The sequence below is a fragment of the Rutilus rutilus genome (genome assembly GCF_951802725.1).
Source record: "Rutilus rutilus genome assembly, chromosome: 17".
In the NCBI taxonomy this organism is placed as follows: Eukaryota; Metazoa; Chordata; class Actinopteri; order Cypriniformes; family Leuciscidae; genus Rutilus; species Rutilus rutilus.
This window is the reverse complement of record NC_140230.1, coordinates 13,316,628-13,343,541: the sequence shown is the minus strand read 5'-3', so window position 1 is coordinate 13,343,541 and position 26,914 is coordinate 13,316,628. Positions and strand designations below refer to the sequence as shown.

At 36.3% G+C, this 26,914-nt stretch overlaps 3 protein-coding genes across 4 annotated transcripts; 1 reads left to right on the top strand and 2 right to left on the bottom strand.

Moving 5' to 3' along the window:
* The first annotated feature begins 354 nt into the window (after positions 1-354).
* Positions 355-1,071, top strand: gtf3c6 (general transcription factor IIIC, polypeptide 6, alpha). The gene has a single exon (XM_084384686.1). The coding sequence runs from the start codon at positions 428-430 to the stop codon at positions 989-991; it is 564 nt and encodes a 187-aa protein (XP_084240812.1). The 5' UTR covers positions 355-427; the 3' UTR covers positions 992-1,071.
* A 1,143-nt stretch (positions 1,072-2,214) lies between these two features.
* Positions 2,215-5,784, bottom strand: emg1 (EMG1 N1-specific pseudouridine methyltransferase). Its single transcript, XM_084384685.1, has 5 exons — positions 5,592-5,784; positions 5,392-5,493; positions 4,412-4,553; positions 2,736-2,944; positions 2,215-2,644 (listed from the first exon to the last, which is right to left on the bottom strand). The coding sequence occupies exons 1-5, from the start codon at positions 5,739-5,741 to the stop codon at positions 2,531-2,533; spliced, it is 717 nt and encodes a 238-aa protein (XP_084240811.1). The 5' UTR covers positions 5,742-5,784; the 3' UTR covers positions 2,215-2,530.
* A 233-nt stretch (positions 5,785-6,017) lies between these two features.
* Positions 6,018-26,535, bottom strand: kel (Kell metallo-endopeptidase (Kell blood group)). Of its 2 annotated transcripts, XM_084384681.1 has the most exons (19): positions 26,320-26,535; positions 23,564-23,611; positions 21,654-21,822; positions 21,250-21,567; positions 15,247-15,374; positions 14,942-15,100; positions 12,348-12,419; positions 12,024-12,212; positions 10,293-10,453; positions 10,076-10,193; positions 9,888-9,983; positions 9,695-9,793; positions 9,549-9,623; positions 9,346-9,449; positions 8,425-8,514; positions 7,802-7,869; positions 7,554-7,714; positions 6,880-6,969; positions 6,018-6,800 (listed from the first exon to the last, which is right to left on the bottom strand). In XM_084384681.1, the coding sequence occupies exons 1-19, from the start codon at positions 26,344-26,346 to the stop codon at positions 6,636-6,638; spliced, it is 2,337 nt and encodes a 778-aa protein (XP_084240807.1). In that variant the 5' UTR covers positions 26,347-26,535; the 3' UTR covers positions 6,018-6,635. The 2 variants fall into 2 exon arrangements, with proteins under 2 accessions (XP_084240807.1, XP_084240808.1); XM_084384682.1 differs by lacking the exon at positions 23,564-23,611.
* Between the last annotated feature and the right edge of the window lie 379 nt (positions 26,536-26,914).

Here is a 26,914-nt window from a genome sequence, read left to right as displayed (position 1 = left end):
TTAAATGAATTTACTTCAGTAGCCGAATATCACAAACACTGTTTAAAATTGTATTTAAATATACAAGAACGTTTCTTGACAAAATAATTGAAGTACTTACTGACGTAAAATTAAAATTATATTTAGGCTCTAAGTGTTCAAGCTGAATTATGGTTGCAACTAAATGAAGTGGGACACATGAAACTGCAATAAAGACCTTTATTTAAAAACTTTAAAACCAGCAATCAGCAGCGAGTGAACGTTACGTAAGCGTAAAACATTTATCGTCTTTGAGTCGGTTCTTAAAACCGAACTGTTCGAAAGAACCGATTCGCGCAAATGAATCGCACACATTACTACTTCCGTCGCGCACATTCTGCGAAGGAAATTTGCAACTTGAAGTTGTCGGAGAGAGATTTAACTCAAGGGTTGAGTGAACACAACTGGCATGGAGGACGAATGGGAGGAGGAGGAGCAGCTGGTTGTGGCGGAACTATCTGGAATGATCGGCTCTGATTTACTGTCCAGTCGGCAGAGCACCTGTAAGATAGTGGACATCGACAGCGAGCAGCCCATGATGCAGGTGGGCCGGTATCTGTTCGCTGGAGAATACGAGGACGCCATCGGAACATGTGTGTTTTTTGAAGAGGATGGTGCAGACTCTAAACCAGCCCTTAAATACAAATGTCACACAACGAAGAAGCTGATGCTGCAGCGGACGTTTCTTTCCGAGAGGAAGGAGGACGAGCCCGTCTCTAACCGCATAGAGGTGCTTGCTCTCCACGACGAGGAGTCGGTCGGACGCAAGAGCGCAGTTTGTCACTACCTGGATCCGATAGACACAGAGAAATCGGCGCTAGACGAATCTAAAGATGGCCATGGTCCAGAGATGAGCGAGGAATCAGCGGCTGAACTAGAGGACACTCTTCTGGAGAACTTCACTGAGGAGCCGATGAACGCCAGCAGCTCTTCTGTATTGGCGGCTGTAGAAGAAAAGGACGATGGCTCTTGAAAGACTGCTTGACTTCTGACAATGTACATTCTGCGTCATGTACATATGCTTTCTGGTTAATAAAAGTTTTGTATTTTGTAGTCCGGTATGGATGTCTGTCCAATGGCGTCCTAAATAAGTTGCATAAATAATTCTATCTATCGACAATTTTTTCTTTCAAACTATCGATTGATATTGATCGTTTTATCGTTCTATCTATCTATCGACAGTTCTCTATTGTTCCATCTATCATTCTTAATCAACCATTCTATCGATTGTTTTATTTTTCTATCTATCAGTCAATCTTTCTATCTATCGATCTTAGTTCAAATAAATCTTTCTATCTATCAATCGTTTTATCTTTCTATCACTTGTTCTTATCTTTCTACCAATTGTTCTTTTTCCATCTATCGATCATTCAATCTTTTTATCTATCGCTCATTCAATCTTTCATCAATTGTTCTATCTTTCCATCTATCGTTCTATAATTGATCGTTCAATCTATCGTTCAAACTTTCTATCTATCGTTCTATCGATCTTTCAATCTATCGCTCCCATCTATTGTTCAATCTTTCTATCTATCAATTGTTCTAACTTTCTATCGATATTCTATTGTTCCATCCATCTATCGATTGTTCTATCTGAATTCAATGAATTTGAATTATTCAGGTTAAACGGAAAGAACTGACTCGAAAAAACGCTTCTCACAAATCACCATGTAGTAGACAATGACTAGTTCATAAAGAAAAATGTAATAACTGGGTGGAGTACATAGCATTTCCATGACTTTTATATCAGATTTCAGCTCACTGTTTAAGGCTATTAATGTCCAAGTTCTTTTCCTGTGTGAACATATTAACATTTAGCCTCTTGAAAATAGAAATAATGGTGTTGTAACTTTCTGTTGCATGAGGGAAAAAAAGTCTTGAATAATAGAAAAACTACAAAAGCAATTTGCCAAAACCTACAGATGGCCAACATACAAAATCTGAGGCAGGAACTCAAATAAAAAAATGACCTGTTAGGAAATGTGCCAACTGTGGAAAGAAATAAAGAACAAACCAAGTAGGGAGAAACAACATCAAGCCTAGACAGAAAAAAAAAAAACATTTAAGTAACATCTAAAGCAAAGTTGAAGATAAAGGAAGGTAAAGAGTCCAGAGAGACTGAACACAGGAGGAGAAACTGTTTTTGAAGCTGTCTAGTGGGAATGAAGAACATAAGAATAAAGCTGAAGTACCTGATTTTAAAAGAGTATTTGAAACATCCATTTTATTGCAAGGAGAAGAAAAAGGAAAAGTGTTGTTTTACATATCAGGAACAGATTTAAATGCAAATCTGGGTTTATTATTAAATGTGTAAACCTATACAAAAAGGTTTAGGTTTAATACCCCACATTTAAAGAGTACTGTTTGCTTCAGCGTGTTAAAATTGTGTTACAATACATGAAATAATCTCCTCTGTTGTGACGTCACATATGAAACACATACACACAGAATGCGGTCCAAAGGTCTGTTCCCTAATCAGGCAGAAACATGAGTTCATATCAGTTTGGTTTTGTCATAAGACTCCCCAGACCTCCTCAAATGCTGAGCACATCTTGGCACAGGTGAGAGCTGCAGATAGAGGATAGTTACTGATGGACAAGGTCTTCTCTGTGTAGTCGACATTCACCTACATCAGGATTGAGAAACAGAATTAAGTATGCTGATTTAGTGATAAATTCATGTTTATGAAATCATTTGAGAGTATATTTTAGACTCACTGCTCCATGCGCAAATGCTCCAATGACAATAGCGGCAGGTCCATCTTTAGGGACGATTGTTCTGGGACATACAGCATCTCCTGCTTTGAACGATGTGGAAAATCGGGGGCATCCAGGTGGCAGGTGGTCCGACACTGGATTTTTAATGAGCCTCAACAAACGCTGAGAGCCATCCGCTGCTCTCACACACAACTTGTGCAGGAGCTGGACTACAGGAGGACAAATTGTAGGAAACTAAATTTACATACAGCATTACAGGTTTTTTTTTTGCATTACAAGGTAACACATCATTTTAAGGTGTTGTTACAAGTCACATGTACATACTATAGTAATGATAGTAAATAATGTACACTCCTGGGCAAAAAAATGGGCCAAGCCCAAAATGACTAAACTGAGGTATTAATTGTCTTAACCACAAATTATTGGTTCATTACCAAAAATGTAAGCAAATTAACTACTTAAAAAGTCCCTGCTGTCTCAGCAAAACATCAAAGACGGAATGTAGTTTTGGCAGAATATGGGAAGTTGTGTGTGGTGTAAATAATCATTATGAAACATGGTGATGCTCCAGAGAAGTGTCTTTGAAAATCTGCTGAGAAATATAGGAGAATATTGCAGAATGGCTTGCTTCCCACAATTAAAAAGTTGTTATCTAAAGAGGAATGATCAGATATTTTTCAACAAGACAATGCTCCTGCCCAAATTTCAAAGACAACCAAGAAGTGGCTTGAGAACAAGTCCATCAGGCTCATGTTTTGGCTTGTCAGAGACCAGATTTCAACCCTAAAGAGAATATTTGGCCTCACATTAAACAAACTAACTAGGAGACATTTTTCAACAACTCACTAACTGTTTGAAGCCATCAACATTGAGTGAAACATTACTGACTCTTCCTGTAAAAAGCTGTCTGCAAGTTGGAGAAGGCTATTCATTGCTAAGTTACATTATCTACAGTATTTGTGCAATTCTTGCTAATTTCCTGACTCGTGATTAGTGATTAAAATGGTTAAGACCATTAAAAGACCACTAAATATTTTGCCATTTTTCTTTTGCCCAGGAGTGGCTACAGTATTTATTCATCTTTGTTCATGTTATTTAATAAAAAATATATAGCTGTTTGTTCATGTTAGTTCACAGTGCATTAACTAATGTTAACAAATACAACTTTTGATTTTAATAATGTATGAGTAAATGCTGAAATTAACTAAGATAAATTAATGCTGTAGAAGTGCAGGTCATTATTAGTTAAATCACATTTTGCCGTTTTGAATTGAAAATATGCTATAAATAAAAATATGCTAACTGATTCTAATGAGACAGGAAACATTTTGCATATTCAACATATTAATTAGAATGAATGTATGCATATTTAAATATTATTTGCAAATAATGCAAATTGATCAGCTCACAACTACAATTAGAACTAGAACTTTTTACCTAGAATTTTTTAATTCCCTTAAATTCTTTATTTAAAATAAAGACTCCCCCTTCCGCCAAAAGTTTGATTACAAGTAACTAACCCTAAACTTAACCATATAGTAAATACATGTAGTTAATCAATATTACTCAGTTCTTATTTGTGTAATTACACTAACTACATCACCTTAAAATAGTGTAACCTGTTACAATACCGACATTACAGTCAATGTGCAAATGGAGCCTCCATGTTAATTTACCCATCAGTCCACAAAATCGCGCAAAGGTGCGAGGAATTCTTGTCTGTGGGTTGATCTCGATCAAAACATTCTTCTCAGTGTGAATGTACACTTGCAGCAGTCCAGCTCTATTCAAAGGACTGTCCAGTAACATCAGCAGGCACTGTGGGAAAGCAGATGTGACATTCAGAGGACAGATGTGGGACAAATAAAAATCTCACTGTCAAAATCATCAGAAGACGGCTTGTTTTCTTCTTTTAACCTTCATAATGCATTCAAAACCTGCATACCATTTGGACACCGTGGAATGTAAGTTTTTAAAACAGTCATACCTTTTTCAACTAAAACAATATTGTATCTGATCAATAACTTCTCGCTAATGAGTAAATGTGCAAACATGTCAGTTTTGACTGATAGCGTGATATTACCATATTATTAAATTTACGCCCTTTTTAAAAATCTTTAAAATTTGAACTGCTACATTACAACAGAAAAAAACACTAATGCAAGAAAAACAAAAATGTCTCATACATATGAAATTTACAAGAATATAATCTGAGTATGAACAGTACCAACTTGTCATGCTGCAATGTTTATCAACACAATTCAGTCCCAAAAGTGTGTGAGACAAAAACGAACTCGTGTGTGTGTCTATATATGAACAGTATATATATATATATATATATATATATATATATATATATATATATAAATTCTGCTGCATAACTGACATCATTTGTAAAGCCTCGGTTGATGTCCTGTTCCAAATTGATAACGCAAAAGGTGTAACTTTATTAAAATAGTACGATATAATGATATCTTACATAACTTTAAAAACTATGATTTACTAAACCTATAGAATTTGTATGCATCTCCAAAAAATCGCTAAAAACGAACCCCGGTGTATTATGGGGATTAATATGGGCATGGTATTATTGAAATGGTTTAGATGACGAAAACTAACAACATGAACGCGCATTTCAAACACTGTAGAGCTTTACCTGATGTGTGATATCAGGGCGAATCTTCCCAGGGTCTCTTCCACTCTTCATAATCATACTCTTATGCTGATCACAGTTCAGCAACTCAAATGTCTTTCCAACCTGAACAGAAACACGTTCACATTTAAATGCTGAACCATATGGTTATCCGGATCAACACTAAAGTTTATATCTCTAGACTCTACCGAGCCTCCTTTTACCTTTACGGTTTCAAGAGTCGCTCCTTCTAAAACAACAACAAGACGCTTTTCCGTCATCTGATCGTGCAGACTTCTTAGGTGTTTTGCCGGTTTTGGTTCATATTCATCTAAATGCTTCAGACCACGCTTGTCTCCAGCGCGTGCAGCCATGTTGACACAGAACTACGACACATCAAATGTACGTCACAACAACGCGTTTGTTCAGAGTGGCGCACGCTGATGACGGTCTCTCTAACGTTATTTAATTAAAAATGTCGCTTTAAAATACTACTACACTTGACCACCTATTAATTAAAGGACATTATGTTATTATGCAAACAATAATACATTTATAAACACAATTTTAAACACCAAAAATACCAAAAATCATCGATTTTTCATGATGGCTACACACCCGAAAAGAACACATTCCAAAACACAATTCTACGTTTCTTTCAAATATAATAAGTTTCACATATAAGAGTGACATTTATGATACATTCCGACTCCAGACCTCAAACTGTATTACACTAGAGAGAGTACAGGTACATTCATCATTAAAAAATTTAATTGCTTTTACGAGGTGAAAAGCTCTCCTTCCTTTCTAAAACTTAACATAGTTTTGTTGTAACCAGTTTAACTGTGGTATTTACAGTAAGACCATAGTTACCACATATTAAACCAGTGTAACTTTATAAACAAACTAGGAAATACTGCCACAGGTGTTGTAAAAAAAATACATGAGATTTCCTCCCTCCCATAATATATTATTTTGCACAAATTCCCCCCAAATTCTGTAAAAGCACGGTACATTTTCAAAGTGTTATGAGAGATCATATCCACCAAGCAGCTTTTAACTGTTTATCATACTGTACATCACTTATCAAATGTGATTATATTGCCTAAATATATATGTGCCATTTTTATACTTATCCAGTGAATATAAAAAAGTTAGTGATCTCTGGAATGACTTTCTCCTATTTTCACTAAACATTGAGCAGCTCCAATGGTTCAATAGTCCCAAACCAGCTCCAACAGGTCTCACTGGAGGTGTTCCTCCCAGATTCAGTGCAGCGTTCGACTCTGGCACATCTCATGAGGAGAACTCTGAGATTTATTCAGGCAGGTCAGCAGTTTGGGGCAGAAGCCTGAGTTCGAACACAGGACTGTCACCAGGAATGAAGGTTCAAAGGGCATGAACTCACGGTAGGGGTCAGCGTCACACGTTACCTGTAACATTTGATTTGAATGTATGATTAGCACACATGCTTGAGTGTCTATGTAATTCTCTTTGAGATGTTCTCTGTACCTTAGTAAAGGATGAGAGGAACAGGTGATTGTAAGAGAGGCCTGATAGAGATGAGTCCGTTGGATGTCTTGTGAAACTCATCTTATAAGCCTGTAAGGAACAAATATGGAATATAAAAGGTTGACAAATACAAATGTTGGGTTACCAGAGGAGAGGTTTTCAAATAGGGGGGCGTATGGAAGTGCTAGGGAGTCTGTTGAAAAGTTTAAAGAAAAACAGTGGGGAAAAAAAGAAAAAGATTTAAATAAATAAAAAATAGCTTTAAATTAATTAATTAATAAATAATAAATCTAAGACTACAGTACTATAATGAGTACAAAAACAACATAGTACTTAATACCCAGCTAATAAAATAATATTCTTATAATTTTTTCTAACATTCTTATTAAATTATGAAAATGTTATTTCAGAATATTTTACAAACATCCAAAATGTCCAGTATTTTTAGTTTTAAAACCTTTTTTTTGTTTAATTTTTCAATTTTTCATGTCCCAAAGTTCCCTGTTAGCTGGGCAGAAACAAAGAAATCATTTAATTTTTGCACAGTATAAATTGGCTCTTTGAATAAGAAACTATTTAAGATGCCTGTTAATTTTTAGTATGGGGTGATCATATTTGGGGGTCTTTGGCATCTAAGCGATTGAAAACCCCTAGACTACAGTGAGTTAACTTACATCCAGTGCCACCTGTAGAGCAGAGTACTGCACCCAAACCTCCTGCTGTTTAGACGGGGGGAGGGAGAATGTGCCAGCCTGTCCTGGATCCTTGGTCACACTCAGATAATGAGACCACACGCACATACTCTCTGACTCTGGATTGTTGGCCTGTGTGTGGACTAGTGATGAGAAACATAGAAGGGGGTTCAAAACACTCAAAAACACATCACTTATGCATATTCATATTGAAATCCATACCGACTTACTATCAGGAAGCAGAAGGTGGAGAAGATCTTTAGCCATCAGAGATCCCAGTGTCCCATAATTCAGTGCCCTAGAGAATATTGTAATTTATACCATGGTCTGTCTGAATACTTGATTCTGATTGGCTGAAAGGTGTGCAATAATACTGTTTAATGCACAGGTAGTTCCAAGTCAGTTAAATCACTGATCTTGTTAACGCTTTGCTTGCAGTAAATCGCACACACGCATACGTCACACACGGAAACAGGAGCACAGAAACTTGTTGTCAATGTCGCTGTTCTTGAAGTAATTAAATTACAGGTAATTCACACGCACATCTCTCTCTCTCTCTCTCTCTCTCTCTCTCTCTCTCTCTCTCTCTCTCGATCGATAGGTTAATTAATTCAAATAAATGTTAGAATTCAATTTTCAACATTTAGAAAAAAAAGTTATTTGCCTCCACGTCGTGCATTAAAATCATTTAAAGCACAGCTAGCTGAGGATTATTCCTTATGTATCAGAGTAACATTACACAATAACATATTAACATTTTACTAACAGCGGTGTAACAAGTATATCAGGATATACCCAAGTTAATATTTTTACAGTTGAATGAATATTCTGTGTTTATGTTGTAATAAGATACCTGGGATATGAGGAATGGAAGAAAGGCAAAACAAACATTCCAACAGGGATGATGATGTCATTACCAGAGATGGATGGAGTGATAGACAAACTATAGGAGAGGAAAGACAGAAATGTAAAATGGATGATGATGGCATGAATTGAATATTCACCCTACCTATTTTCAAAATGCATGCAGTTAATAAATGCACGTTTTTCACTTTTAAAACAAAAACTCTTTGCCAGTGTAACTGCCAGTGAAATGACAGACTTTTCCAATCATTTAGTCCGCTTTAACCCTCAATCAACCTCAAGCTCGCATTCCAAGCTTCCTCCATCCCTTCAACAACCGATGGAAAGATTCAAGTTTTTAATATCAGTTAATATCAGACTTTAATATCAGAATAGGGATAACCTAAGTAAAAAAGGATATGAAAAACAAAAAGATGAGACTAAAAAGTGAATAAGTTAATGAGTAGTTAATTAGCGATTTAGTTCATGTGAACTCAAATTTGACATTCAGGTCAAATTAGTTGAGTCTTTTGAAGGTAAATTCTATTTGCATAATCCATAGATATAAAATAATATGTGCTGCAAATAACTCAGGTCACATGAGCCTTATAATGTATAATTTACAAATTTACAAATGTTTATTTTGGGGGAAGGGGAAAAAATAAAGTATACTGTATTAGTTAAGAAATAAAAGTAAAACCTTTATATAAATATATAAACAATAAAATCTTATAAAAACATATTTTATATATTTTATATAAAAACAATAAATAAATAAAAATTAGTATATACTGTTATAAACAACGCATATAGTGTGATTTTTAAGAAGTTTACCGTGAAATAATATTCAAATCCAAAGAAAATATTTCTCATATTTGACATTGTGACAAAACATTACCTTAAATTTCATTGCTAATGTGCAAGCACTCACCCTTCAGCCCGTGTGCCGTGTGAGAGCAGTCTGCACCTGCTCTTCTGCTCCAGCGCAAGCATCTGCAGGTAGTTGGAGAAAAAATCCTCCTCTTTCAAAACCACCTAGTGCAAAGAGGAGCAGAAACACAGCGAATGAAGAATATTTCATTCACTCATCCGACTACACTGCTTGTTCATTTATTCATCTTCAAATGAAGCTACCTCTGCATAGAGATGGTTGAGTTCTGTATGATTGAGATTAGTTTTAGTGGAGAGTCTTGGATTAAGAGATTTTATCTGAAAAACACACAAGATTATCAGAACAAAATCCATCCGCAGTTTAATTTTGTGTATGATTCACAACATACCTTATTCAAAATAAAGTCTGATGATTTGTTGTCCCTCCAGCTCAGATCTGTTAGTTTCTTCTTGAGGGATGTATAAACATCATGTATCAACTCTTCAGCCTTGCAGAGAGAGAAAAACACTTGCGTCATTGCTCTATTAAATACATGTTCATGCATAATCAATCCTTTATTTGTTCATCTGGTCCAACCAGACCTCTTTCTGTGCATGTCGTTCTCTAATTGCATGACTGAGTAAGGCGTCAAATCCCCGCTCTGTCTGCTGAACACATCGCCACCAGCGTGGCATCTCCTAAAATCACAGACAGTATAAGCGAATGAAATATATAATGCAGCCTATCACACAAATAGGCTTTGTGGGGAATGAATCCAATGCCGACCCACCTCCTGAGTGTCTCCAGTCACAATGGAAAAGTTTCTCATTGTTTGGAAGAACCTCGAGTCCAGCGCAGGTATGAGTGTTTGCAAAAGACTAAAGATCATGTATGTGTGAAGAGGGATGCTGCAGATTTATACACAGGCACAAACGGAGAAACAAAACATTTGTATCATTTATCAAAATCTATCAATTTTTAAGAAGCCATGCCAAAAGGTGACTTACGTGCCCATTATCTCTTGCTTGACTCGCCATTGGCTGATTGTCTGGGACATGTGTTTGATGTACGGGAGATTGTGGACTAAAACAATATCTGATTGGCTGATAGGAAGAGGCTGAAACATGGCTTGTAGGCAAGCAAGCCAATCAATGGCTGGAGCCTGAGTCTGTGAGGGACAGGAAAAACAGTTGAGTCAGTTACATACATTATTTGGGTTAATGACATGATGTTCATTTTTTGTCCAGATCTATTAATGTACTCATAAATCTAATTTATTCACACAGCAATTTGAATACAACGTCTATGATGAGCATGTTTTTAATTTCTGAAACAGAATTCACATATATTGATATTTTTTTGGGGGAAAAACGTCAGGGTGATCCAACTCAACTGCCCTGTTATAATGAAGAAAAAAGCCTAGTTAAAAAAGAATGGAATACTTAAAAGGAAAACCTTATTATGTAGTTTGGCATATACTTGTATTATTATTTCTTTGAGAAAATAACAATTAATCAAATCTCACTGCTTATTAATATTATTTTTAAGTGTCCACCAAATCCAAGTCATGTGGTCAGCTAAATCATAGGTGCAGTTGTCATTAACTAAAACTGGAATAAAATGCATGAATGCATTTCAATTGGGAGTGATTAAAATTTTTTACAAAAGCACGTAACAAATTTAACAAATAACAATTTACTAAAACTTAAACTGAAAATTTAAAAATAAAAGCCAATTCAAAATATTAATAAATACTATAATAGTATATAAATAATAATAAAATAACATTGTCAACATGCATACATATAGTTGTACTGTAATATAGAGCTACTGCACAAAATGGTTAATTAATATAATTTAAAGAATTTATGATATTTGTTCAAAAAAAACTTTTCACCTTTTATTATTATTTAAAATTATTATTTAAAGACATTAAAGACTTGCATACATGTATGTATGTAAGAAAAGACTTTATACTTTTTATATCACATGACATCATGAGTCATTAAATGTTAGTTTTCTTGAGAAATAAAACATAATAATAATGTATTTCTAAAACTATATGAAACAAAAATGAATACAAAGAGAACATTTCTTAGAATGTGGCACGTTTGTTATAGCCTGTAAACTGTCAGTGTAGGGCAAACATGGCATGCTTTTTATTGCTTTTCCCACCTATGACATATTATAGTAATAATTATAAATTAGGTATTATTCCAAAGCTTAAACACTCAAAATGTATTCTGTGAAAACAGTTTTGAAATTGGACATTGCATTATTGTGGAAATTGCTTTCTCAGAAGTATTTTGAATTTTTCCGATCCGGGCCAAGATCCGGCTAACATGTGGTACTGTGGATTCCACGTGTACCACATGTGGGCCGAGACTATGACACTATGTTGCTGTCTGGGAAACCTTTTAGCATGCTGAAGTTATCAACTTCAAATTTGGATCACAACTTGGTTAGACCATATATGCCATTTTCTAGCAATTTTAGACTCACAGCAAATTTTTTGCTTCACAGCAAATTTCTATAACTACACTTTCATTTTTTAAAGTGCTTTCACTTCTGCAATAATCTGCTGAGTGTCTTCTTTAAGAAGAGATCGGGGTGACAGTTAACAGGTAAAACATTTTTTTCTTTTTTCTTTTTAATTCTAACTTTCTCTTATTTGTTATTGACCCATTTATATACAGTATGTCAGACAGGAAATCCAAATTACGCACAAACACACAGACCTGTAGCTCTTGGATGGTAATTCTGTGGTAGAGTAACTTCTGACTGAGGCGGTAGCGTAGAGGGGACGTGGCCACAGCGAGAGTTGTGGACAGAGATATGTAAAGACCACAGTGCTGAGTGGTTTTAAAGGAGGGAACACCCAAGAGAGCCAAATACTGACCACAGGACAAAAAGAATGGACGCAAATACTGAGAAAGAGGAGCAGAGACAGAAAACAAAAGAGATGTTACCAAAATATCAAAGAAGCCTGTATAATAATGTTTTATGAGCATCAGCCACACTGTGTGTAAAATCTGGTGCTAAGCTAAAAAGAAAATACATACCCGGGTACTAGCTTTGGATTTACGTGTGGTGCTGTTCCAGTCAATAGGGAACTGAAAATGAGGCTCATCAATCTATGGAAATGTAATCAGACATTTTAAAACAACATAGAGGACAAAACAATCTGATAAACAAAGAAAATGTACCAAAATATTGAACATTTATGTGAGGGGTGTAATACAAATCACTGCCCAAAACTATATAAAACTACATAAACACTTAATAATTGTTTTGATAGCATTTAATTTTTTAGATTCAGAATATATCTCAATATGCTATTATTGTAGAAATTTGGCAAATTGCTGTCTAGTTCAGTTTAGTATTATGTTTGGTTTTGAACTTGAGTTTAAAGGGGTCATGAATTGAGAAATACAATTTTCCTTTTGACATGTAAGAGGTCATTGTACTATAAAAACATCCTGTAAGTTTCAGAACTCAAAACTTCCCTGTTAGTCCAAAAACAGCTTTTATTGAATCCAAGCTCAGAAAACGACTCGTTTGGGATTTTGTAACATTATGACATAATAGTGCGACGAAAGAATACCTCTGCAGAATCAGATCAACGCCTACTTCTACATCATCGCGTCTTTGGCCCCGCCCACTGGCGTGTTAGTGAGATCACGAGGAGAGAAGAGCGATACAGGGTCACTGGACTAAAAATAACATTACCTTCCAAAGGATCCTAATGCTAGGGAAGTGGTTACTCACTTACTATGTGAATGTCTCAGTAGAGCATTATTTGTTTGTTCGGTACATTTCACTGTGGATTATTTGGTAAATCAGTCACAATTTCAGCGCAGGCTTTGCAGACTTTCACTGTAAGACATAGACCCGACAGTAGTGCCACAACATGCAAGCAACCGTGTTAATTCTAATGCCTAATCTGTGTGATCAGTGATTTCCGATATGATTCATGTACTGATGTTCTTTGTCTCAAAATCGTTTATTGCTGTTTATGCGTCAGTGACTAAACGATCAACTTCACATGGTTTCTCTTAGTAGCATTTAAATCTGTTATTTAAACTGTGATTAAATTATATGCAGAAAGCAATCAAAGAACCCTCCCTTTATAATCGCTGGAGCTGTCAATCAAACAGCGCGAGTTTATCCGTGACTGAGTTCTGGACTCGCGCCAAAACTCCCATTATAATAAATGACGCATTCTACACTGCACAATGAATCCCTTGTTTACATTGTGTTTGTACTGTTAATTATGATGAAAGCATTTGTAAGAGTGCAGAAATCCAGTTGCAAAGACGAGATCACTGCATTCATGCACTCAACAGAAATGTCTGTCATCGGCTACAACAATGCTTATCGCTGCAACCTTTCATGCCACAGGAGTAGATAATCAATAATCAACACAATAATCAACACTTTTCACGATTAGTCAATCTTGACAGCTGTAATTGTAAAAACATAGTAAAAGTTTTTGAAAGAGTTCCACGTGTAATTTTTCGGTAACACTTTAGTTAAGGGTCCAATTCTCACTATTAACTAGTTGTTTATTAGCATGCATTTTACTAGGATGTTGTCTGTTTATTAGTACTTATAAAGCACATATTAATGCCTTATTCTGCATGACCATATTCTACATCCCTTAATCCCAGTACCTAAACTTAACAACTACCTTACTAACTATTAATAAGCAGTAATTAGAAGTTCATTGAGGCAAAAGTCATATTTAATAGTTAGTTAATAGTAAGAACTGAACCCTAAACTAATGTGCGACAAATATTTCATACGCAAAGATGTTAGCCAATCACAGCAGTGGGCGTTTACACTGAAATCTCACAGCAGACACGCCCCTTCAAACAGAGCTTTCAAATCAGATGGCTAAAATCAGGGTAGAAAATGACCATTTATTTCAAAATTATAAAAAAAATTGATGTAAAAATTATACTAACATTATAAGTTCACCTCAGGAAACATAAAATAACAGAACATTCAGATCAGAGGGCTAAAATCGGGGTAGAAAATGTACATTGATTTCTAAATTATTACAAATATTGATGTAAAATTATACTAACATTATAAGTTCACCTCAGGAAACATAAAATAATTCAAAAAAATGCAGCTCATGACCACTTTAACAGTTTTGAAAAGAGTATGCATGGACTGGATATTTTTTTGCTCCAAACGCACAATCGGTAACTAAATCTTGAAATTATACAATCTAATTTAAATAAAAAACAACTGCTAATGCTACCTGTGTAGCATCTTTGTTTGGATTGTGATTAAATTCAGTGGTTGCCTCTAATTTCAAATGGCTACAGATATTATTTATCTAAGGTCAGTTTGGCTGTTATAGAGCAAATATGCAACAAATAAATGGGAAGGCGACCGTTATAGGAATCGGCCAATTTGCTCGTAAAATAAATTGGAATCAGCAATAAAAAAATCACTGCATCCCTAGAGAATGTAAACATGCAAATTGGCCTGTAGGTACATTTAATGTTGGTGGTGGTTGTGTCTGAGTGAGAAAATAATTTCATTTGAAAGATGTAGCCTAGGTCAGTGAAATAATTTTGTTCCAAAGGAATGGAATGAATTAATGAATTTACAAAAAAAATTGTAAATTAGTATTAGTGATCACCTGTATGTAGTGTTGATTGGAAGCATTTTGCTCTTCACCAGAGTCTGTCCCTACATACACACTGAAGAAAGGAAATGTGGAGTACTGGCTCATCAGCAGGGTGAGGGTGGTGTTAAAATCTTTCTGATTCCATTCACCTGATACTGCCCAGCCACCTAACTACACACACACAGAGAGAGAGAGAGAGAGAGAGAGAGAGAGAGAGAGAGTGTGTGAAAAAAACAGAGCACTGAAGCAAAATACATGATGCAACATAAGTGTACTTTTTATTTTTTACTTTCTCTTATCCTAAAAAGTGTGTGTACCTGCTGGACTAGTGTGAGGAAGGGTTCTGAACCCACTTTCTCTGGAGATTCTGCATCCATGCAGGTCTTGAAGAACTTCTTTGCTTTCTGTTCTGCAGCACTCATAGAAACACCCTCCTCAGGAGACTCTGATCACACAGAGAACATACAGATGAAACTGAATTTGACACATGTGGCATTATTCCCAGTACACACTGTACGATTTTGGCCTGTTCCAGACGAAAGATGACCAATCATGGCGATTTCTGTGGTTGTGCCTCCTAAACGGTGGTCCTACGTCGTACAGTGAGACAGGTTCAAAGACGGCTGTTGTCACGGTCTTGCGACCAAAGATAGCCTGCGATAATTTTCTGACTGTCAGAGATTTAGCATGATCATCTCACAGTGTGTTTGCTGCTACGACCTACGTCTACTGGTTACCCAGCTAACACAGTACGTTGTTATGGGCAGAGTGCGAATTACCCCACCATAATTGGGAGGTACTGCTCCTTCACTTCTTCTATGACCATCATGGTCCATATCAATCCCCACCGTGATCGCCAAGTGCAACATGTGTTGTGCAACACACATACAAGGTCTAAACATGCGACAAACTGATAATCAGTAGGCTAAAGAATATCTCATTGTTATTATACAGCCAAAAGAGAACTGTTTTGATCAACTCCCAAAAGTTAGAAGTTAAGTGCACTGAAATACCTTTCTAATTACTAGTAAAAGTAATACCTTTACAAGAAGCCTATTGCCTATTTCAGGGTTTTTCCTGGCTCAAAATGAGGCGGAGGTGGTAAAATCATAATAATGTATTTTAATAATAAGATTGGTACATTTTAAAGATAAATTCATTAATCTGGTGCACTTTGAGTCACCCGAATCCACTATTAAAAATAATCCACCCGCAAACCGCCTATATTCTTTGATTTAGATATCTGCATCTGATCACCATAATAAAATTATTCAAATTCTTAGTGTTAAGCATGATAATATGGTAACATATCACACTGCAGTAGGCTGATTTAAAATGCACATTTATTTGAAATAAAAGTTTACATTTAATTTACATTTTCTTAATAGCCTAAACAGAGGCTTTACTCCCTTCAAGCTTAAATTGTCAATGTTTCATTACATCACTGTTTGAAAACACTGTTACCAATTAAATTAAATAATTTACATTGAAAAATTATAACTATTAAATTAGATTATTTTAAATATTTTTGAATATACAAATAAGGAATGTTGAAAAGAATGATACTTTATGAAACTAGCGTTTTGTCATTCAACGTTGACACTTGCTTGAGAAGTTGAAGTCGTTCTCTATCTCCGTTGCTTCTAGCCACGGTGGTTAAAAATGGTACGGTCCACAATAGGGGTGTCTGAAATCGCTTTACATTAAAATGTTCCTACAGTGAAAATAGGAGTTGACTTGTATTCTAACTGTAATTATATATTTTTCACAATATCAGAAAAATTATCTGACCCACCCAAAACTGATATTTCTGTCCCTGTAATTCGAACTATTCGTTATGGGCGTGCGCGTTGAACATTCCAGTAGCTTTCAAACCCTGGAGCGCGGCAGCGCGCACGCCGCGCAGAGTTGGCATGGAAACGGCGCAGCAAACACAACTGACAAAAAGCAAACTCCCTCTCTCGCTGTGGTTTTCACTGCTTTCAGGTGAGTTTAGTCTCTAAAATCACACAAATAATACACACAACTGTTCCTGACACTTTTCTTACGTGTTATTGACACACATCTGTTGAATATTTACTTTATAGAAATGGTTTATTGTCTTCGAAAAAGTCTGTTAGCATCTCAGCCGTTTTCAGAAGAGGTAACTGTTAAGTTAGGCTAACCTAAGATCTTGTTTATAAAAGTTTGGGCTTTTAATCTCATATTTGTGTAGATGAGAGGATGTTATAGATTTGTAAAGGTTTTGCTGGCAGTTGAATGGGTGATTGGAAGTTGACTAATTTAACAAACTGATATTTAAAGGGACGGTTCGGAGTAAAATCAACCTAGGGTCCTTTGCACCATGACCTCGAGCCAAACACCCCATTTATTTAAATAACACTTGCCTGACGGCTCATGCTACTGCTAACCCGGACACCGACGTTACTTCACTGAGTTGAGAAATATCTGAGTTGAATATTACATGAAATCACACAGTAATTACACAGTGATACCATGTTCATTGAACCAGGTTTTGGTTATTTTGGCAGTGTGGGCAGGTGCAAATCCTGCTGGAAAATGAAGTCAGCATCTCCATAAAGCTTGTCTGCTGAAGGAAGCATGAAGTGCTCTGAAAATGTCCTGGTAGACGGCTGCGTTGAGTGGACAGCACAGTGGACCAACACCAGCCGATGACATGGCTCCCCAAACCAACACAGACTGTGGAAACTTCACACTGGACTTCAAGCATCTTGGATTGTGTGCCTCTCCATTCTTCCTCCAGACTCTGGGACCTTGGTTTCCAAATGAGATGCAAAATTTGATCTCATCAGAAAAGAGGACTTTGGTCCACTGTGCTTTATTAAATCCAGAGTCAACGCAGCCGTCTACCAGGACATTTTCAGAGCACTTCATGCCTCCTTCATTTTCCAGCAGGATTTGCACCTGCCCACACTGCCAAAATAACCAAAACCTGGTTCAATGACCATGGCATCACTGTGTAATTACTGTGTGATTTCATGTAATATTCAAATTTTTTGAAATCCTGTTTTCGCGGGTTTTATGAGCCGGAAGCCCAAATTATGTACAAATAAACAACTAAATACTTGAAATTGTTTAAATTGTGGGCCCTGAATCTATAATCTATGGAAGTTTAACGTTTTGAATGGAATTATGGAAATAAATAAACTTTTCCATGATATTCAAATTTTTTGGAAAGGGTCTGTACGTGCTTTTCTCAACTCAGTGAAGTGACATCGGTGTCCGGGTCAAAATAACCCCTCTACAACAGAGGGGAAGCTCCAGGATTTCAACAATTCTGAAGGAAGTTGCTGACAGAGAAGTAGGAAACACAGGTGCACTGAGAAAGCTTATTAAATAACTTCATAATTTCCCCCCACATTATTTGTACCTATCACCATACATCTGTTTTTTTTTTTTTCTGTTTTTTTTCTCAATTTTCTTTTCTTTTATCCATTTCATTTATTTTAAGAAGGCTTTGACATCCGAATGTAAGTGAAGCTATATGAGCAATATTAAAAACAATAAGTAAACCTAAAAACCTAAATTCTGTTATCCTAAGAAATTATTTTCTGCGTATTCTTCTTTCTCTTTTCTGCATTTCACCTCTGCTGTAGCTTCTTTCCTGCCATAAACCTGCCATTTCATGCTAAATATTGTTGGCTCTTTGACAAATTGTTTGTTATGTTGATACCTCCATGCTGATGCCCTGCACCGTAGCAGAGTTTGGTGTTTGTACAAATTTGTATGTCTTTGAAAGAAGACTTTAATGCTAACCAAGACTGCATTTATTTGATTAAAAATACAGTAAAAACAATAATAGTGTGAAATAAAATTAACATTTAAAAAGAACTGTTTTCTATGTGAATATATTGTAAAATGCAATTTATTCCTGTGATCAAAGCTGAATTTTCAGCATCATTACTCCAGTCTTCAATGTCACATGATCCTTCAGAAATCAATCTAATATGATGATTTGATGCTCAAGAAAATTTTCTGATTATTATCTATGTTGAAACCATTTGTGCTGGTTCATGTTTTTGTGTACACTAAAATTCAAATGTTAGGGGTCAGTACAATTTTGGAAGACATTAATAGCAAGAATGGATTAAATTGATCAAAAGTGACAGTAAAGACTTTTATAATGTTATAAGAGCATCACATCATCATATTAGAATGATTTCTTCTGAAGGATCATGTGACACTGAGGACTGGAGTAATGATGCTGAAAATTCAGCTTTGATCACAGGAATAAATTACATTTTAAAAAACATTAAAACAGAAAACAGCTATTTTACATTTTAATGATATTCATTCACAATATTACTGTTTTTACTGTACTTTCGATAAAATAAATGAAGCCTGGGCGAGTATAAATTACTTCTTTCAAAAGCATTACAAGCCGTAGATAAGCAACATTAATAAAGTGTTATAGCTGCCTAAAAAAGACGATGAGGTGACAGTGCAGCTCAAGATAAGGAAGAGGAGGAGGAGGAACATGTAAGTTAGACAATTTTCTTATTCCTTTCTAACAAAAAACTATAAACCTGACTATAATAGTCTGATACATTTTTATTTTCCAGCTTGCAAAGATCCCTCCTCCTCTGCTTGCCTCAGAAGACCCTCCACTGGTGGGGTAAGAAAGAGACTCTTCCTCTTCTCCCACAGCTCTCCATCATCTCCCTCTGCCTCCTAAACACTGTCTGAAAGAGTGTTTTCCACAGCTCGGACACAGTCAGGAATGAGAGATCTCAGATTCTCTCTGAGAAAGTCAGCATGCTGATTTTCTTGAACTAAAAACTCTTGATATTTGGGTGGGCTCAATAATACAGGAGAGATGCTAGAAATCTATATTGTTCCTTTTACAAATCTTTACTCTTTATGAATGATATTTTTTTTTTATTTGTTAGCTTCAGAGAAGCACAAGGACTATAGATTTTTGGTAATTGTCGCATTGTTTAGGTTTAGCTACTGGTAGTGAAGCAATGAAGCACATCACCACCAGACATTTGTAGCAGGTGCCTCACAGGACACTCAGGAAACAATTGAACCTATTTCTGCAAGTAAAATTAATAATAAAGAAACTGCTGAATTTTTAAGGTCTTTATTGTTTTTCCGCCAAATTATAGAGAGTAGTATCAATAAGAGTATTGATAAGTATCAGTGGTAAAATCATTATATAACTAAACACATCCCTAATGATAAGACACTTTTTTCACTTATTTCAAAGAATAAAACATTTTAATAGTTGGTTACATTATTCATTGATTATGTTTTTTGATTAATTAATTGACTTGTTAACACTTTACATGGTTAAAAAATCGTTAATGTTCTAAATAGTTTCTCTGACGACACAAACTACATGGTAACCAATCAGGTCCATGTGTGATCGTCAACGAGTGGATCTCTGAGCTGTTGTGAGTGAGTGTAATTTGCATATTCATAGAACGCGTATACTAAATGAGGCAAGCGTGCAGTTATATTCAAGCTATTTTAAGGCATGAAGATTTTTTTCAAGGCAATTATTTTTTTATTTTTTTATTTTGGTGATCAAAGATGAGTTTTAAGGGATATTATTGACTATAGGGGGACTTTAACTTTTCAGAGATGAACTAAGGAATTGGAGCAATTTACAGGCTTTTGCAGGTAATCCATTGTGTAGTAGTTTTTACGAATTGTTTAAAATATGCACTTACTGGTTTGTAAATGTTAAGGATGATTCAAGAAATGTACCAAAGCTACTGAGAAAAACGGTAAGACGAACTTTGTATGTTGACAAAGTCTTCCCTGATAATTATTATTATTTATTTTTTTTAGCGCAAGTGAATGAAATATAGATAGAATGATTGATTGACTGACAGAATGATAGATAGATTTAACTTAGACCCGCCACAGATGGTTTGCTGATTTACCTGGTTTCGTCTGTTCTTCAGTTTAAGTTGGTGCCCCAGACTGATAGACAATTTGAATTCAATAATTTTTTTAAAAATTCATCTTATTGATCTTAACTGATTCAGTCCTTCTTGCATGTTTCTTCTAATGTTCAATCAAAATGTCATCACTCAATCTTCCTTTGAAATGACAGAGCCTCCATTCAATCAATAACCAATGTATAGATCCAAGTCTAGCTGGTCTCCCTGTTTGATCAGGTGATTAGTGCCCAAAACCTTTTAAAACTGACCAGTCTGACTGAAGACCAGCAAACCAGCTTAGGCTCAGGAAGTTAGACAGATAGAAGCAGAAGTGAAAACTGAAGACACTATGAAACCATTTAATTGGTTATGTTTTATGTACAAAAGACATAGTGGACTTTCACTCACCTAGTATTTCTTTAATGGCTTTCAGTAAAGCAGTCTGTCTGTCTGGAAATTTATTTAGCCATCCATCACTTTTTCCTTGAACATCTGCCTCTCTTCTCATCCTCACTAGTCTTCCTGTCCTCACTTGTCTTTTTTTGTCCAGTTCTCCATTGTCTTCATTGGAGGACCCCTTCATTCTCTGTCTCTCCTTGTTGGTGGAAGATCCACCTGCTCCACAGGCAAATAGGAAGTAGTCACAGGGGTGAGAAAAAGGATCCATGGCAGCAGAAAAATGCTCTGATGCTTTTAGACAGGCGGGAGAAAGGCAAGGAGGAGCAGCTGAAAGACAAGAGATAGAAATCACAACCACTGTTACCAATGATATTGAACTATACCAGAATAAGGCCTAGTTCCTAGGTTTGTACCTGATTTCAATTCTGATTCCTTTTGCAGGTGGGAATAGATGCTCAAACCTAAGGTAGTTGCGAAGAGAGAGAAGGCAAAGAGAACTAATAAGCACCAACGGTACTTGTTGCAGCCCACTGGATTTGGATCATCAGAACGAGGCTGTTCTTCTGGTGTCGTGACCATTTCCTGTGGGTACATTTTGAGATGAACGTGTTGTTCAAAAATGTCAAGTTAAAAGCACAATTGGGAAAAGTTGGAATGCATAACTCATTGACTTTATGATGGATTGAAATTACATTAGCAGTCAATCATCCAATCACAATGAGAGCAAGTCCAAGGAATGTTCACTAAAGAACAATGAAAATGAATACAATTGTCTTTTGACAAATTGCAAGATTTATCTCTCATTTGAAAATGTATTAATTAGTTGATGTAAATTTTAGAATATAAAATTAAGATATTTTAGGAATAAATTCAGAAGTCTGGCATGGGCTTAATTGGTACTTTGGCACCATTTAAGCCTGCATGTGTTCCAAATTAGCCCACATCATCTTCGATTCACATCATATAAAAATTAATTGATTTTAAAGAAGTAAAACATCAATATATTTATTCAGTGACAGGGAAGTATTTAAAAAAAAAATCCTTTTGCTAATGTTTGATTAGAGCCCTGGGTGGGATGGGTAGGTGTTAGTGGCCGGTGGTCTGGAACCTTAAGTCGGATTGACTGGAGTTGTAGCTGGAGTCAAGCTGGAAGTTTGACCGGGTGTATCTCGGGAGCGAAGCTGAGTTTGGGCTCCAGACTCTGGGGTTAGGGGGTCCCCTATAGTTGGCCCCCCAAGCCTGGAGCATGGAGCCTTAAGTCGGCTTGGTTCTAGAGTTATGCCCGATTAAAGTTCCACAGGAAGTGACCATATCTCAGGAAGAAAGCGGAGTTAGGGCTCAATACTCCTGGCATAGGGGGCCCACTGGGTGACCCCTCCATGCCCGGAGTCCAGAGCCCCAACTCGGCTTGGGTCCCAGGTTATGCCTGGTCAAAGCTGGACAGAAAGTGGCGGTATCTTGGAGCCCGACGGTCTCAGGGGCTCAGGACTGTGGGGAATGTAGGGTCCCTCTGGGACCTCTCCATGCCCGGAATCTCAAGCCTTAACTCGGCTTGGCTCCCAAATTATGCCCGGTTTACTTAAGGGACTTTAGGACAAAACAGGCTCTATCTCGTTTGAATGAATGTAATTTGTAGGCCTATCTAAATATAGTTGTAAATTAAGATAGTAAGTAAGGTTAGGGTAAAAGGTTAGTAAGGTAAAAGCACACAAAGAAATGTTATCATTAAACAATTTCAGAAAATGTATCAAAGTTTCCAATTAGAGGGATTCCTCATTGAAACACAAAAGGTGGGCTTAAATGGTTCCACAGTAAGTAATGGTGAAAAAAGACCATACTTTCCTTTAAAAGTTTAAGATATGTTTACAAATACATGCATGGAGCTTAAATATACTGTGGACTAAGTATCATAGTAATTTTCATTGTGCCCACATTGAGAAATGTTAAGTCTTTTTCATTCAAGGTTAGCTTGTGTTAGCTATAGTTTGCATGTGTTTTGTGGCACTGTACCATTTAAGCCCATCTTTAAAAAAAAATTATAATAATAATCTTCTCTACAAAACAATTTATGATGTATTTATTTGTAAATTAATTTAAAATGAATAACAAAACATTTATTGTTTGCAGGTCACTGCTTAATTCTTTGGCAGTCAAGCCTTTCTGTAAGGCTAATGGTTTGACCTAGAGATTAGCTTTGAACGCAAGCTAATACAACTCATCTTTCCATTTAAAGGAAAATGATATAAAATGATAAAGTACTATTTGTTCATATACAAAAAACAATACATTTATTTCTTATTTGACATAATATCAATGTAGTTACCAAAGAAATGGCTGGAAATTGCAGAAATGTGTTGATTTCTGAAGGGACCTGAAATACCAAAGTTTTGGGGTTAGTTTGTGTAAGGTCCCCTGAGACAGCATGCACATGGGTGGGGCTAACTCAACATAAATGCAATAAAAAATGCCAGGGAAGTAACAAATCACTGGATTGGTTAAAATAATAAGCAGCATAAAATATTATTTTCTCTTTTTTTAATTTGACTTCAGAGTTGAAAGTGGGCTTAAAGGGTACATGGGCTTAATGGGTATACTTACTCTACATTTTCCCACCTAAAACATAGCCTACAGCTACTGTAATAATTATAAACATGTGTACATGAAATATTGATATTGATCTTTTTTGTGTGTGATTTTTTCTTTTATTTAGATATGTTAGTTGGATAACTGACAGGAAAGGACCACAAACTGGGATTTGAACTCATGTTGCCGGAAGAGCATCTGCGATGTGTGTAGGAGGGTTAATAAAGGCCTTCTGTAGCGAAGCGATGCGTTTTTGTAAGAAAAATATACATAATTACACATTATAAACTGTAATCACTGGCCTCCGGTAACGGCCGTAGGTGAAGTCCAGTTCCGGCAGAAGTCTGTATGACGTATTGATGAACGCGGAAGTGCAGAGGATAGAGCAAAACAAAACACCGGTCATGAATTACAAGTCTAAAACAGTTTGTTGCCCAGCCCTATTTGTTTGAACCGCGAGAGGCATCCACTTTCACCTAAGCTTAAGCTACGCCTACATCCTACTCCATACATCGGGTCAGAGGTCACTCTTCCACCAGAACTAGACTTCGCCAACGGCCATTACCGGAAGCCAGTGATTATAGTTTATAAAGTTATAAATATGAATAATCTTTCTTACAAAAACACATAGCTTCCCAGATAGCACAGGTACGTCTGTAAGATGTCGGCTAAAGATCTGTTAATCTGAAGACTGGAAAGCATCTGCTGTGTAAAAACATCTGATAAACATCATAGAAAAGGCAGTTTTACAAACATTTTCAATCTTAAACATCTTAAAGATATCCTCTAAATGTCTATATGACATCTAACAGGAAACATCCTAGAGACGTATTGCAGATGAGAAAACATTCTAAAAAATACATCTTGCAGATGTAAATGAATACATCAAATAGACGTCTTCGAGAGTACTTGTGCTATCAGGTTTCGCTTCAGAAGGCTTTTAGCCCACTAAAGCAACTTTTATGATGGATGGATACACTTTTGGCTTCCATATCTCAGGTACTATTCCCTCCCATTTTAAGCTTTAAGAGCCAGAATATTTTTAATAGCTCCGATTGTGTTTGGTTGAAAGAAGAAAGTCATGCTAGAGAAGGTGAATTATAATTTTCATTTTGGGGTGAACTAGCCCTTTAAAGCATTCGCGAAGAAAAACAGTTAATTATGTACAATCGGCCAAGTAATAAGATAAACTCGACAGCAATATTACAGCAATATAAAAACTGAGGTATTTCTCAGTAAAACGATATAATGGTGGCATGTTACGTAGGCTATATGCGGACTCCGCGTGTCACATTAGCGAAAATTCTTAGAGATTTTGCAGGGGGGAAGACTAAGAGTCAATTTTGTCCTTTGTCAATAGTATATGAAGCACAGCTCATAGAAGTTACTTTCAAACAAAGTCTTTCTTTCAAACAGCTTTGTGGTGGTAAACTTCGAATTTGCGCGACCTGCGCCTGCGAAACTTTTCGTGCGGATCGCACAAATGGAAAGAACTGCATTTCACCCGTGAAATTTCGCAAAGCAACGGTAAATATGACCGCATATTAAATACATGGAAGAAACGCCGATTTCCTGATTTACCTGGGTGTGTGAAATATGGCAAGCTGTTTTAGCTTAAATTGTACCCAGCGTTACTCGTCGTAATTGCATTTTTACTAGTAAGAATTAAATTTGAGAGCTCTACAATTCAATTACAATTACAGAGCTCTCTAATTCAATTCTTACTAGTAACAATTCCAATTAGAGAGCTCTACAAATTAATTTTTACTAGTCATATGTCTCCATTGACTTTCATTCATTTTTAATTACGGAGCTCTGCAATTGCATTCTTACTAGTAACAACTGAATTAGAGAGCTCCGTAATTAAAAATGAATGGAAGTCAATGGAGACATATGACTAGTAAAAATTAATTTGTAGAGCTCTCTAATTGGAATTGTTACTAGTAAGAATTGAATTAGAGAGCTCTGTAATTGTAATTGCTACTAGTAAGAATTGAATTGTAGAGCTCTCAAATTTAATTCTTACTAGTAAAAATGCAATTACGACGAGTAACGCTGGGTACAATTTAAGCTAAAATGGCTTGCCATTGTGAAATGCCACGAACAACGGTGCGAAATATCTCACAGATTGACCAATCAGAATCAAGTATTCCATTGAGCCGTGTAATAGAACAGCAACAACCCGAGAAGTATCTTTCGCAAGGGCATCATGTGGATAGTGGACAATGAACCAGGAGACTTACACCACACACAACACTTCTATTATGTAGGCATATAGAGACCTTTCTGATATAAAGCAAAACTTCGTAATTTAGGCAACAATCTACTGCACGCTGTTATAAGGTGGTGCAATATGGGTGACTGGAGTTTGAATCTGGTTCATTGCATTCCCTGATCCCAGCCCACCTTCTTCTGTCATTTCCTGTGACTGCCACTACCACTGTCATATTAACACTGGCAAAAGTTTAAAAATTTTAAATAAATTTAAAGCCTCACCTGATGAACAGTTGGGTTCTCGTCCATCTTGTTCTTCTTGCGTGGCCGTTTGATCAGGATTCTTCCAACATATTGGTCTTCCAGCAAAGCTTTCTATTTCGTCACACTGTTCCTCTTTCTATCTGTCCCTCCGTCAGCCACAAGTCATCCAACTACTATCTTCCCTCATCACGCTCTCTGTTCACTCTTTCACTGACTGATAAACATGTATGACCTGGCTTTCCACAAGACCCCTCACTTTTACTCATACATAAATGGGGCATTTCTGGATGCATTTCCTGAACTTCGCCATTTCTTAAATTTATGAGGGCCAGAAGGTGTTTTTGCTCCAAAATCCATCAATTGGATTAAATCACCCAAGTTAAACTGGAAAACACAAACACCAATTGACAAAAAAAAAAGCTGCACGTGCATTTTTAAAGCGTCATGGGTGCAGGAAGTGGCATACTTAATATTCATAAATATTCACATTTTTACATACACAGACGTCGACAGTCCTGACTATCAGTGGCGTATGTGAAGCTGGTGCGGGCTGATAAGAATTGTGGGGGTGTGAGAGGAGCAAAACCACAAAAGAGCACGTCAGACATTGCGT

Bases quoted from the DNA above. Each gene is read 5' to 3' on its own strand.
- gtf3c6 (XM_084384686.1), top strand. From the start codon at position 428: ATGGAGGACGAATGGGAGGAGGAGGAGCAGCTGGTTGTGGCGGAACTA.
- emg1 (XM_084384685.1), bottom strand. From the start codon at position 5,741: ATGGCTGCACGCGCTGGAGACAAGCGTGGTCTGAAGCATTTAGATGAA. The intron at 5,494-5,591 runs GTAAAAGGAGGC...GTTTCTGTTCAG, and splicing joins CGACTCTTGAAACCGTAAAG to GTTGGAAAGACATTTGAGTT. The intron at 2,945-4,411 runs GTAAATTAACAT...GTCCTCCTGTAG, and splicing joins GCGATTTTGTGGACTGATGG to TCCAGCTCCTGCACAAGTTG.
- kel (XM_084384681.1), bottom strand. From the start codon at position 26,346: ATGGACGAGAACCCAACTGTTCATCAG. The intron at 15,101-15,246 runs GTACACACACTT...GTGTGTGTGTAG, and splicing joins TCCTCACACTAGTCCAGCAG to TTAGGTGGCTGGGCAGTATC. The intron at 9,794-9,887 runs GTCTGGTTGGAC...TCTCTCTGCAAG, and splicing joins AACGACATGCACAGAAAGAG to GCTGAAGAGTTGATACATGA.